Source organism: Pituophis catenifer, unplaced genomic scaffold (assembly GCF_029215685.1).
Source record: "Pituophis catenifer annectens isolate HBS135680 unplaced genomic scaffold, rPitCat1.0.hap2 SCAF_16, whole genome shotgun sequence".
Lineage (NCBI taxonomy): Eukaryota > Metazoa > Chordata > Lepidosauria > Squamata > Colubridae > Pituophis > Pituophis catenifer.
The window spans coordinates 9,840,463-9,853,423 of NW_027256896.1; the positions used below are offsets into that span (position 1 = coordinate 9,840,463).

General features: G+C 41.9%; 1 protein-coding gene across 1 annotated transcript; it reads left to right on the forward strand.

Moving 5' to 3' along the window:
* The first annotated feature begins 282 nt into the window (after positions 1-282).
* On the forward strand, positions 283-11,349 carry ANTKMT (adenine nucleotide translocase lysine methyltransferase). Its single transcript, XM_070955115.1, has 6 exons — positions 283-383; positions 1,276-1,442; positions 2,921-3,025; positions 6,160-6,300; positions 8,947-8,997; positions 11,103-11,349. The coding sequence occupies exons 2-6, from the start codon at positions 1,281-1,283 to the stop codon at positions 11,289-11,291; spliced, it is 648 nt and encodes a 215-aa protein (XP_070811216.1). The 5' UTR covers positions 283-383; positions 1,276-1,280; the 3' UTR covers positions 11,292-11,349.
* The last annotated feature ends 1,612 nt before the right edge of the window (positions 11,350-12,961 follow it).

Here is a 12,961-nt window from a genome sequence, read left to right on the forward strand (position 1 = left end):
AGGAAAAAAGAAAGAAGGGAGGGAGGAAGAAAAGGGAGGAGGGGAGGGAGGGAGAAAAAGAAGGATGAGAAGAAAAGAGAAGAGAGGGAGGGAGGGAGAAAAAGAAAGAAGGGGGAGGGAGGAAGAGAAGGTAGGAGGAAGAAAAAGAAAGAGGGAAGGAAGGAGGGGAGGAGAGGGAAGAAGGAAGGAAAGAGGAAGAGAGAGAGAGAAAAAAAGAGAGACGGGAGGGAGGGAGGGAGGGAGGGAGGGACCAAGCAGGCATCTGGGTGCAAATCTGCAGTAACTCTTTCTCTTGGTATGGTTGGAAATCTGTTTCTTTCTCCCCAGCTGGGGATGTGCACTCTGCCCATGCCCTGGAGCCACCTTCTCTGTCTGCCTTACAGGTAGTCCTTGACTTACAACAGTTCATTTAGTAACCGTTCAAAGAAGAGACTTAACGACCATTGAAAAAAGGGACTTGAAAATGGGAAAAAGTGACTTAGGACCATTTTTTTACACAACTCTGAGGTCACGTGATCAAAATTCGGACCCTTGGCAACTACTTCATATTTATGACAGTTGCAGTGTCCTATGGTCACGTGATCAAATTTTGAGATCTTCCGGCAAGCAAAGTTCAACAGGGAAGCCAGATTCACTTAACAACTGAACAACTGGGGCAAGAAAGGTCGTAAAATGGGGTAAAATTCACTGATGTCTCACTTAACGACAGAACTTTGGGGGTCAATTGTGCCTGTAAGTCGAGAACCACCTGTATTTTATTTCCAGACCATCCATCTTGCAATTGTACTGAGTTCAAAGTTGCAATGCTCAGTGTTGGGCAGAGAGTTGCATGCATTCTTGCAATTAAATGGGGGCACTATATTGTTCTCCTCCCTTGTGACAAACAACCCTGCAAAGTAGGACAGGCTGAGAGAGGTATTAAGGTTGAGGTTCAGGGCTGTTTATTGTAGCCGTTTATACTGTGGCAGGATGAACAATGCAGCAAAAGTTTTGTTTTCAGATCTTCGTCAAAGTCTTAACCATCTGCTTTTGGGTTCTGATTAAATATCCAAAAATCTTGATTTGCAAAAGAAAACGTGTTTGGTGCAGTGGCCAACCAAAATCTCTGAATGTGTGTTTGTAAGGTCCCTGGGAATTTAACTAAAATTTGAGAAAATTTATTAAGATTTATTAAACCAACCCCATATGGAAAGAGGGAAAAGGAGGTTTTTAGGACAACTAAAATTACAATTTTAACATCTACTGAACTAGTGCTAAAACGGAATTAATTTACAGAAAAGATGGATCCAGAAGATGCTGAAGAGGTGGCCGCTGAATTGCAGGGCAAGAAAATAGATGGCTGGGGTGTTTTGCAAATTGCAGCCGGCACAGGCTTGACGGTTTATGTCGTGTGGGCAGGAATTCTTATGCCCGGTTTCCGCAAGGTGCCCTTAAAACTGCAGGTAAAATCAAGTGACTGAATAAGGCTTTTAAAGGGGAGAATGGCACTGAGTTGTGCAGGCCAGGGAGAAAATGGGGATGGGGGAGTGAGGACACGTTAAAAGGGATTTTGTTTTCTTCCCCTCCATCCTCAACTTTCACATGTCAAGCGCTGGAGGGGTTTTTTGAAGTCAAAACTCGTAAAATGTGGCAGAAAGGCCTATGGAGATGCTCAATCATCCAGATCATGATTGTCCCAAAGGTCAAGAGGCAAGTGGACTTCCTTGTTTTTCCTTGAAGACCTTTCGCTTCTCATCCAAGAAGCTTCTTCAGCTCTGACTGGATGATAGGGAATGGAAGGATTTATACTCCTTGCAGACAGAGCTGGTTATTTGCATTCTTACAGAGTCATTGACTAAGGGACGCTGTGGCTCAGTGGCTAAGACGCTGAGCTTGTTGATCGAAAGGTCGGCAGTTCAGTGGTTCGAATCCCTAGTGCCATGTAACGGGGTGAACTCCCGTTACTTGTCCCAGCTTCTGCCAACCTAGCAGTTCGAAAGCACGTCAAAAATGCAAGTAGAAAAATAGGGACCACCTTTGGTGGGAAGGGAACAGCATTCTGTTTGCCTTTGGCGTTGAGTCATGCCGGCCACATGACCACAGAGACGTCTTCGGACAGCGCTGGCTCTTCGGCTTTGAAACGAAGATGAGCACCGCCCCCTAGAGTCGGGAACGACTAGCACATACGTGCGAGGGGAACCTTTACTTTGACCTTAGAGTCATTGAGGCCACTTGGAGGTTTGTCTGTATCCTCAGGGTCACCTGAGTCGTGCAAATGGGTGCGAAATCTTTTTGGAACTGTTGAAAGGACTGTGTGTTGTGGAGCTGTGCTTTCTGCAGGACATTTTCAGCCCTGTGTCCCTTCACTGTTGAACACAGGCTGTTGGGGATGAGTCTGTGTTGTCTCCATCTCAGACTGAAGCGCAAATGCTTCGTCTTCAAAGAAAAAACTGAAAAGTCCAGTTGCCTCTTGAAAAAAGCACCTTTGGGAAACCATATATAATATATAATAACAGAGTTGGAAGGGACCTTGGAGGTCTTCTAGTCCAACCCCTTGCTTAGGCAGGAAACCCTACACCATTTCAGACAAATGGTTATCCAACATCTTCTTAAAAACTTCCAGTGTTGCAGCATTCACAACTGGAAGCAAGTTGTTCCACTGATTAACTGTTCTAACTGTCAGGAAATTTCTCCTTAGTTCTAAGTTGCTTCTCTCCTTGATGAGTTTCCACCCATTGCTTCTTGTCCTGCCCTCAGGTGCTTTGGAGAATAGCTTGACTCCCTCTTCTTTGTGGCAGCCCCTGAGATATTGGAAGACTGCTATCATGTCTCCCCATCTTTTCAGGATGATTCTCAAGTCATCCTTCATGACCTGGATAACAGAGAATCTCCACAGGCATTTACTCCAGGGTAGAATACCAGTTTCTCTTTTCTCCCTCAGGTCCCCTACGTCCCAGCAAGTGCTAAACAAATCGAGAACGTGATGCAGTTACTCAAAGGCCGTTCTGGGAAGATCATAGATCTGGGCTCTGGGGATGGCAGAATTGTAAGAAAATCTCATCGTAATGTAATGCAATGCAATGAAATAAGTGAGATTAGTTAAAATAGAGAAGTAAATATGATGGCGATTCTCTTTATTGTTATAGAATTAATCTCAGCATCATGAATTTTTGTTGTAAACATTAGGATTCCTGTCTTTCAAACTATTTATACCCAGACAACACGCTGTTTAATGAAAAATGAAACTTTGATATCTTAAAAAATAAAAAGCTTTATGCGAAAAAGAAAAAGAAAAAAATCTCGTTGCTTTGCCATGTTCTTCTGAGAACACGGCAAACTAGGTGGCTCAGTGGATAAGACACTGAGCTTGTCGATCAGAAAAGTCGGCAGTTCAGCGGTTCAAATCCCTAGTACAGGTCTCTTGCGTGAGCAGGGGGTTGGGCTAGATGACCTCCAAGATCCCTTCCGACTGTTACTGTTACTGAGAGCATTAAAATGGGACATGGGGAAGTCCTGTTTGGCTCATAAAAGATATTTTGCTACCCACTTGTGAAGTCCCCCCCAGCCAGGGCTGAAATGCTCCTGGTTCGGGTAGTAATGGCGGTGGGTGGTTCGGAGAACCGGTAGCAAAAATCCCTGCGCTCCCTCCCCCATGCCCAGCTGAGCCACGCGATCATCAGAGGCTTTAAAAAAAAACTTTTAAAAGCATTTTTTCTACAACCTCTTCGGCCGAAAAAATGCTTTTAAAAGTAAAAAAAAAAAGCCTCTGATAATCGCGCGGCTCAGTTGGGATCGTCAGAGTCTTTTAAAAGCATTTTTTTTACAACCACTTCAGCCGAAGAGGTTGTAGAAAAGATGCTTTTAAAAGTTTTAAAAAAGAAAAAGTTGGCCACGCCCACCCAGCGAGAGGAAACCATGAGGCTGGAATTTTGGGGATTCAAACAAAGGCCTAAAACAAAAAATTGTGGATAAAGTTTGCTCACCTCTAACTTGGCCAGGATATCTGGAGTCTGACCTGTTTTTCCTATTTTCCTCATGACCCATGATTTCAAGAAAATCTGCTTTTGCTGACAATATTATACATTGTTGCTGTTACTATTTGATGGTTTGATTTGAATATCATTATGTTTTTAGTTTTGTATCTTTTTTTTCTTTTGTTAAACTGAAAGAAAAGTGCCTTTTATTAGGTAACTGTATCCATATTAAAGAGAGTTGAAAGTAACTTTTTTTTTATTCATTTACTTAAAGCATGGGTTTTGTGCCATTTTTAAAACTTTTTCTGTTGATCCTCACCTTTTTTGTTGTAACTTTGTATTTTAAACTTTAAAAAAAAAAAGCTTCTTTTGCTTCCCTTAAAATCAGTTGCAGTCTGGGAAAGTTTAGTTTTTCCTGTTGCTCGTTATCCTCCTTTAGAGCTATTTTTCCGTTTTAGATAGATAGATAGATAGATAGATAGATGATAGATAGATAAATAGATAGATGATAGATAGATAGATGCTAGATAGATAGAGATGATAGTAGATAGATAATGATAGATATAGATGATAGTAGATAGAGATAGATAGATATAGATAGTAGATACATAGATAGATATAGATGATAGTAGATAGATAATGATAGGTAGATAGATATAATGATAGATAGGTAGTAGACAGATAAATATATATATATATATATATATATATATATATATATATATATATATATATATATATATATATATATATGTTTTCTCAGGTTTTCGCGGGTGTTTGTATGTAGGTCTTTGGTTATTCGGGTCTTCTCCCACGTAAAATTGGAAGTGTCTTGGCGACGTTTCGACGAAGTCTCATTCGTCATCTTCAGGCTGGTGTTCTCGGCTTCGTGCTTCCAGGAGCTCCTGGAAGCACGAAGCCGAGAACACCAGCCTGAAGATGACGAATGAGACTTCGTCGAAACGTCGCCAAGACACTTCCAATTTTATGTGGGAGAAGACCCGAATAACCAAAGACCTACATATATATATATATATATATATATATATATATATATATATATATATGAGAGAGAGGGGGGTAGGTAGGTCGGTGGGTAGATACATACATATATACATACATACATACATACAGTAGTGGCCAAAATTGTGGAAACCTTTTGGGAAAAGTGTATTTTCTCAAACTAGTTAATAACACCACTTATTTTTTGGGAGTAGTACCATAAAATTATATATCAATGGAAAGATAATTTAATCAAGAATATAATGCAATAACTTTTAGGAAGGATTTGCTATTAGAATAGCAGTTACAGTATAAAGAAGAAAAGGGAAACACGTAGAAAAAAATGAGATATACAAAAATTATCACCATGCCAGTTAATACTTAGTTGAGTAACCTTTAGCATGAATTACAGCCTTACAACGTCATCCTACGGAGTGAACCAAGTCTTTGAGTTCTGCAGCTGTTATCATGTGAAACCGAGATTGAAGGATGGCTTCTATTAACTGAGTTTTATTGCTGGGTCGCTTCTGACTAACAAGTTTCTTTAGTCGGCTCCGTAGATTTTCAATTGGGTTAAGGTCTGGGCTATTCCCAGGCCATTCCAGCAGTGGAATAGGATTATCTTGAAACTCCCAAAAAAAATCAGTGGTGTTATTAGCCATCAAACCTCAAAAATACATTTTCCAAAAAAGGTTTCCACAATTTTGGCCACTGCTGTATATTTCAGTTATATTGGGGGTTTTTTTCTTCATCTGTGGGTTGGTTCTGTTGCTATATCAAGAGTTATGTAATCTTTGGTTCTCTTTTGAGATCATAAAATTCTCCCAAACTCTGTTAAAAATGGAAAGACAACGCCATTCAAAATTTTGAGGTTTGCTTCTGGAAGATTTCCAATTAAAAATTAATTTGGAGATAGAATAGAATAACAGAGTTGGAAGGGACCTTGGAGGTCTTCTAGTCCAACCCCCTGCTTAGGCAGGAAACCCTACACCACTTCAGACAAATGGTTATCCAACATCTTCTTAAAAACTTCCAGTGTTGGAGATGGAGATATCTCTCTCCCCCTCCCCGAATCCTAAGAGAACGGCAGTCAGTCAGAATAAAACCAGATTAAGATGGATTGTTTGATCTCCTGGAAAGCAGCTCCCTTTGCTTCTGAAGAATACAAATGCAGGAAATAAGCAAACCTGGTTTATATTTGCAGGTCCTGGAAGCTTACAAACAAGGCTTCAGGCCAGCTGTTGGCTATGAACTTAATCCATGGCTGTTGCGACTTTCCAATTATCGTGCATGGAAAGCTGGGTGTTACGGAAAAGTTTCTTACTACAAGGAAGACCTTTGGAAGGTGAGAAAAAAGGGAAAGACATTGGAATTCTGAGCATAGTCCCAAAAGTGCTTTTTCTTTCAAGAGGCAACTGGTTTTTCTTTGAAGACATTTCGCTTCTTCTCATCCAAGAAGCTTCTTCAGCTCTGACTGGATGGAGAATGGAAGGATTTATACTCCTTGCAGGCAGCTGGTCAGTTGCATCCTTTTAGAGAGTCATTGATAGGGATGCAGTGACTAAGACGCTGAGCTTGTTGATCAAAAGGTCGGCAGTTCAGCGGTTCGAATCCCTAGCACCGCATAACGGGGTGAGCTCCCGTTCCTTGTCCCAGCTTCTGCCAACCTAGCAGTTCGAAAGCAGGTAAAAAATGCAAGTAGAAAAAATAGGGACCACCTTTGGTGGGAAGGTAACAGCGTTCCGTGCACCTTTGGCGTTGAGTCATGCCGGCCACATGACCATGGAGACGTTTTCAGACAGCGCTGGCTCTTCGGCTTTGAAACGGAGATGAGCACCACCCCCTAGAGTCGGGAACAACTAGCACATATGTGCAAGGGGAACCTTTACCTTTACCTTTAGAGGGTCATTGAGGCCACTTGGAGGTTTATTTGTGACCTCAGGGTTACCTGAATAATGCAAATGACCAGCTGTCTGCAAGGAGTATAAATCCTTCCATTCCCCACCATCCAGTTAAAGCTGAAGAAGCTTCTTGGATGAGAAGCGAAACGTCTTCAAAGAAAAACCAGAAAGTCCAGTTGCCTCTTGAAAAAAGGGACAACCTTGACCTGGAAGACTGAGAATCTCCATAGACACATTCTGAGCATAATGCCAGGACATTGAAACCATGTTGAGTGTACGGGAAATCCTCGACTTACGACCCCAATTGAGCCTAAAATTTCTGTTGCTAAGTGAAACATTTCATTAAGTTAGCTTCGCCCCGTTTTACGACCTTGCTTGCCACGGTTGTTAAGTGAATCGCCACAGTTGTTCCATTAGATAGAAGATAGATAGATAGATAGATAGATAGATAGATAGAATTCTTTATTGGCCAAGTGTGATTGGACACACAAGGAATTTGTCTTTGGTGCATACGCTCTCAGTGTACATAAAAAGACAAGATACGTTCATCAAGAATCATAAGGTACAACACTTAGTGATAATCGTAGGGTACAAATAAGCAATCAGGAAACAATATCAATATAAATCGTAAGGATACAAGCAACAAAGTTACAGTCGTACAGTCATAAGTGGGAGGAGATGGGTGATAAGAACGATGAGAAGATGAATAGTAGTGTAGACTTAATGAATAGTTTGACAGTGTTGAGCAGAGTTTAGCAGAGTGATGGCGTTCGGGAAAAAACTGTCCTTGTGTCTAGTTGTTCTGGTGTGCAGTGCTCTATAGCGTCGTTTTGAGGGTAGGAGTTGAAACAATTTATGTCCAGGATGCAAGGGGTGTGTAGATGTTTTCACAGCCCTCTTTTTGACTCGTGTAGTATACAGGTCCTCAATGGAAGGCAGGTTGGTAGCCATTGTTTTTTCTGCAGTTCTAATGATCCTCTGAAGTCTGTTTCTGTCTTGTTGGGTTGCAGAACCAAACCAGACAGTTATGGAGGTGCAGATGACAGATTCAATAATTCCTCTGTAGAACTGAATCAGCAGCTCCTTGGGCAGTTTGAGCTTCCTGAGTTGGCACAGGAAGAACATTCTTTAGTCATTAGTAACACGGTTGTTAAATGAATCTGGCTTCCCCATTGTTTTTGATTGTCAGAAGGTCGCCAGAGGGGATCCGATGACCTCGAGACCCAGCGACGGTCATAAGTCTGAACCATTTGCCAAGCGTCTGAATCTGCATCACATGATCATGGGGATGCTATAAAGTCTATAATATCCTGGTCAATCATTGCAATAACTAAATTGTGCCACGTTGTGGTTTATTTGGCTTCTGCTTCCTGAAGGAATTACTGTATTTTTTGGAGTATAAGACGCACCTACCTTTTTTGGTGAGGAAAAAAAGAAAAAGAAATCTCCCTCTGCCTCTGAGCAATTTTGCCTCCTTGCAGCAAACAGCCTGCTTTACTTTCATTTTCGTTTTCAGCATAGCTTGATTAGCACAAGGGGGAAAAAAAATCTGCTCCAGCAATTTACCTCTTTGCAGCAAGCGGCAGAGCCCTGCGCAAAACAGCTGAGAGCAAATCAGCTGAGAGTCGGGAGGCCGATCCAATCAACTTGTGCTAATTAGGCTGTGCTGACGCTGAAAGGAGCTGTTTTTTCTTGCTGTTTGCTTGCAAGGAGGTAACTGCTGCGAGGCAGAGGCCAAAGGGTGGGGGCCAGTGGGTGGGCAGGGCTACATTCAGTGTATAAGACGCACCTAGGGGGGAAAAAGGTGCGTCTTATACTCCGAAAAATACGGTACACTTGGCTGGGTTCAAACTCCTGAAGTTCTCCATTTGCAGACCGAAATCTCTTGGTTTCTGAGCCAAAGCCAAGCCAATATTATTTATGGCTTGTGAGTGAAATGTGAAGAGACACCCAGTGAGTTGGCCCGAGAAAGATTTTTTTTTCTTTTTCCTTTTTGCTCCAGATTTTTTGAATAGAAACTGCCTTCAACATTGCGCAAAATGTAAACTTCTTTTTTCTAATTTATGTTTTCTCTTCTTTTTTTTTTTAAGGTGAACTTATCCGATTGTCGGAATGTAACTGTCTTCCTGGCACCTAGTGTGGTATGTATCATATTTTCTTCAGGAGAGGTTTTTTTCCTCCAGAAATTTGGGGCTCAATTGAGGTCGTAAGTGGAGAACTTCCTGTAGACATAAGTGCGAGTTGTGCAAGTCACTTGTTTCAGTGCCATTGTAGCGGTCGTAAGTTCGAGGACTACCTGTAATAAGAGCGATTCCTCTTTGAAAATCAGAAGAGTATTTTCTTTTTAGTTTTTTTAAAAAAAATTTATTAAACATTTTTTTAAAAAACAAAAAAAAGCTTTAACACTTTTTCTGTTTCAACAGTTTCACACCAATCAAAAATTTCATAGTTATACATTTTTTCCTCCCTTATTTCTACTATATCTTTTATACATATACTTCTAATATTTATTCATTTATTTACATATAGTCAGTGGTGGGATTCAAGTAATTTAACAACCGGTTCTCTGCCCTAATGATTTCTTCCAACAACCAGTTTGCCAAACTGCTCAGAAAGTTAACAATCGGTTCTCCCGAAGTGGTGCGAACCGGCTGAATCCCAACACTGCATATATACATATCAATACCCATGTACCCACTTTCATTCCTACAATTTTTGTTTCCTCAGATTAGCAATTATACTTCTATTTCAACCAGGGTGGATTTGATTTTAAATCGAGTTGATTTAAATCACAATTTAAATCATGATTTAAATCACTAGTAAAAAGGCTTGATTTAAATCAACTCCATTTAAATCATAATTTTTAAAGAGCAACTGTCATCTCTGCTACTCCTTTGACCCACTGTTGACTCACCCATAGTCCCAGTGTTGCAGAATATACAGCCTCCTGCTACATAACTAAGCTCCATTTCATGCGGAATAAACTAAATTATTTATGTATCTTAAATAGAAAACTACCTTACGATAGATTTTTACCCCAAAAGTTTTTTATTAAAATAAATTCGATAAAAATCAAAAAAATCCGATTTAAATCAAAAAAATCTGATTTTTAAAAAAAAAATCATTGATTTTTATCCACCCTGATTTCAACCATTATTTAATTTTTCCCTTTTATCTCTCTCTAGGGTATTTTCATTATTGCACTTTCAAGGAAGAAATGGGCTTGCTTCTTCTTTGTTTTTTTTAAAAAAAATGAAGCTATGTTCTTCTTTGAAAGGAGGGGACATCTGCCAAGCAATAGCAGATCGAGGATAGTTATAAATAAACCAAAAATGAATGTATAAATTTTTAACCAGAGCATCCGTGAACTCTCCTGAGGTTTAGCCTTTAGCCGTTGTAAAAGCTGGATATGTTTGGTTTAATTTAGTAGGGGCACGAGTGCACTTGGGGTGTGAAAGGCAGCCTCTTCCTCTGGGCTTCCTGATGTTGACTCCCGAGACTTCTGCCATCTTCTTGAGCTTTAGTTGCAGCCCACAAAAATGCACGGCTGATGTATCTCCAGGGTCCCTGGTGCTCTCGGTGGGTTGAGTTTGGTGTGTTTTGGGCAGATGTTTCATTACTCAACTACCATGTTTCCCCGAAAATAAGACCCTACTTTATAATTTTTTTGAACCCCGAAATAAGCGCTTGGTCTTATTTTTGGGGAGGTCTTTATTATTTTGGAGCGCATGGAGCAAGATGGGGCTCCTCTTGCTGTCTTACCTGATTTCCAGCTCTGCATTTAAGTATTTTCGGGGAGGGCTTATTTTCAGGGGGTGGTGGGAGGCTTATTTTAGTGCATGCGCTCAAAAGCCTGATTGGGCTTATTATCAGGGGATGTCTTATTTTTGCGGAAACAGGGTAGGTAACATCATCAGTGCTGTGATATTACCGAGAGCACTTGTGGTGTTATATAGTTGGGTAATGAAACATCTGCAAGACAAAAGCCAAGTTCAGAGAACATCAAGGAATCCACAATCCTTCTTCTTCCTCCTCCTGCCCCCCCCCAACCCCACTCCCTTCTGGCACTGATGATGTTACCTAGTTGGGTAATGAAACATCTACAAGACAACAGCCAAGCTCAGAGATCACCGAGAACCCCATGGCTCAACGCTGAGCTACAAATACTCTCTTCTGTTGACCTATCTTTATTACGTATTAACTAATAGATCCTTCAGAAGAACATCTCTACTCTTCTTCCTCCTAGCTGATGCTTCTGGAGAAAAAGCTACTGACGGAACTTCCAGAAGAAGCTCGGGTGGTGGCTGGGCGGTTTCCTCTCCCCAACTGGACCCACACTGACACAGCTGGGGAAGGTGTGAACCAAGCCTGGGCCTACGATGTCAAGGTGGTCCGGCAACTGACGAAGGATGAACCAGAAGGGAGCCCAGTGTGAGAACAAGTCACCTTGGACAGGCCAATTTCTCAACAAAAAGAAAAACCCACTCATCTTTGCTGAGGTGTCCCTTTCTCCATTGGGGTGGGGTGTCTCCATTTTTCCATTCTCCATTGGGTGGTGCAGTGGTTAGAGTGCAGTACTGCAGGCTACTTCTGCTGACTGCCGGCTGCCTGCAATTTGGCAGTTCGAATCTCACCAGCTCAAGGTTGACTCAGCCTTCCATCCTTCCGAGGTGGGTAAAATGAGGATGTAGATTGTTGTGGGGCTAGAGGCTGACACTCTGTAAACCGCGTGTGAAGCACTATGAAGCGGTATATAAGTCTAAATGCTATTCCTTCCTTCCTTCCTTCCTTCCTTCCTTCCTTCCTTCCTTCCTTCCTTCCTTCCTTCCTTCCTTCCCTTCCCTTCCCTTCCCTTCCCCTTCCCCTCCCTCCCTCCCTCCCTCCCTCCCTCCCTTCCTTCCTTCCTTCCTTCCTTCCTTCCTTCCTTCCCAGTAGTTGAATGCAGTATTGCAGGCTAACTCTGCCGACTGCCAGCAGTTCAATCCTGACTGGCTCAAGGTTGACTCAGCCTTCCATCCTTCCGAGGTGGGTAAAATGAGGATGTAGTTTGTTGTGGGGCTAGAGGCTGACACTGTAAACCGCGTGTGAAGCACTATGAAGCGGTATATAAGTCTAAGTGCTATTCCTTCCTTCCTTCCCTTCCCCTTCCCCTTCCCCTTCCCCTTCCCCTTCCCCTTCCCCTTCCCCTTCCCCTTCCCCTTCCTTCCTTCCTCCTTCCTTCCTTCCTTCCTTCCTTCCTTCCTTCCTTCCTTCCTTCCTTCTTTCCTTCCTTCCCAGTAGTTGAATGCAGTATTGCAGGCTAACTCTGCCGACTGCCAGCAGTTCAATCCTGACTGGCTCAAGGTTGACTCAGCCTTCCATCCTTCCAAAGTGGGTAAAAGGAGAACCCAGATTGTTGGGAGGCAATGTGCTGACTCTGTAAACCGCTTAGAGAGGGCTGTAAAAGCACCATGAAGCGGTATATAAGTCTAAGTGCTGCTGCTGTTGCTGAACGAACAGCCTATTTAAGCTAGGGAGTGATTGGTCTTTAGAAGGGGGGGAAAAAAACCCATTCTCCCTTCTTTCTCCTTCAACATTCGGCAGAAAGGGCAATGCTCTAGAATTTTTGCCCAAAGATTGGTCAGCAAAATCATTCATTTGGGACCGATGTGCCTGTTTATTCTTCCGATTTGCAAATTGCAGTGATCTTTGCGGTGCCTGTTTTTCTTTATGTCTGTTTAATCTGATCATCATGTGAATCCTTATCTTCTCAAATCCAATTGAATGGTGGACTGGCAGAAGGAATTCAGTAGTGGCCAAAATTGTGGAAACCTTTTGGGAAAAGTGTATTTTTGAGGTTGGATGGCTAATAACACCACTTTTTTTTTTTTTTTTTTGAGTTTCAAGATAATCCTATTCCACCGCTGGAATGGCCTGGAAATAGCCCAGACCTTAATCCAATTGAAAATCTATGGAGCCGACTAAAGAAACTTGTTAGTCAGAAGCGACCCAGCAATAAAACCCAGTTAATAGAAGCCATCCTTCAATCTTGGTTTCACATGATAACAGCTGCAGAACTCAAAGACTTGGTTCACTCCATGGGAAGGCGTTATAAGGCCGTCATTC

What these genes read in the sequence shown, in the direction of transcription:
- ANTKMT (XM_070955115.1), top strand. Translation starts at nt 1,281, where the DNA reads ATGGATCCAGAAGATGCTGAAGAGGTGGCCGCTGAATTGCAGGGCAAG. An exon ending in AGGTGCCCTTAAAACTGCAG is followed by an intron (nt 1,443 to 2,920) that starts GTAAAATCAAGT and finishes TTTCTCCCTCAG; the next exon opens with GTCCCCTACGTCCCAGCAAG. An exon ending in TCTTCCTGGCACCTAGTGTG is followed by an intron (nt 8,998 to 11,102) that starts GTATGTATCATA and finishes TCTTCCTCCTAG; the next exon opens with CTGATGCTTCTGGAGAAAAA.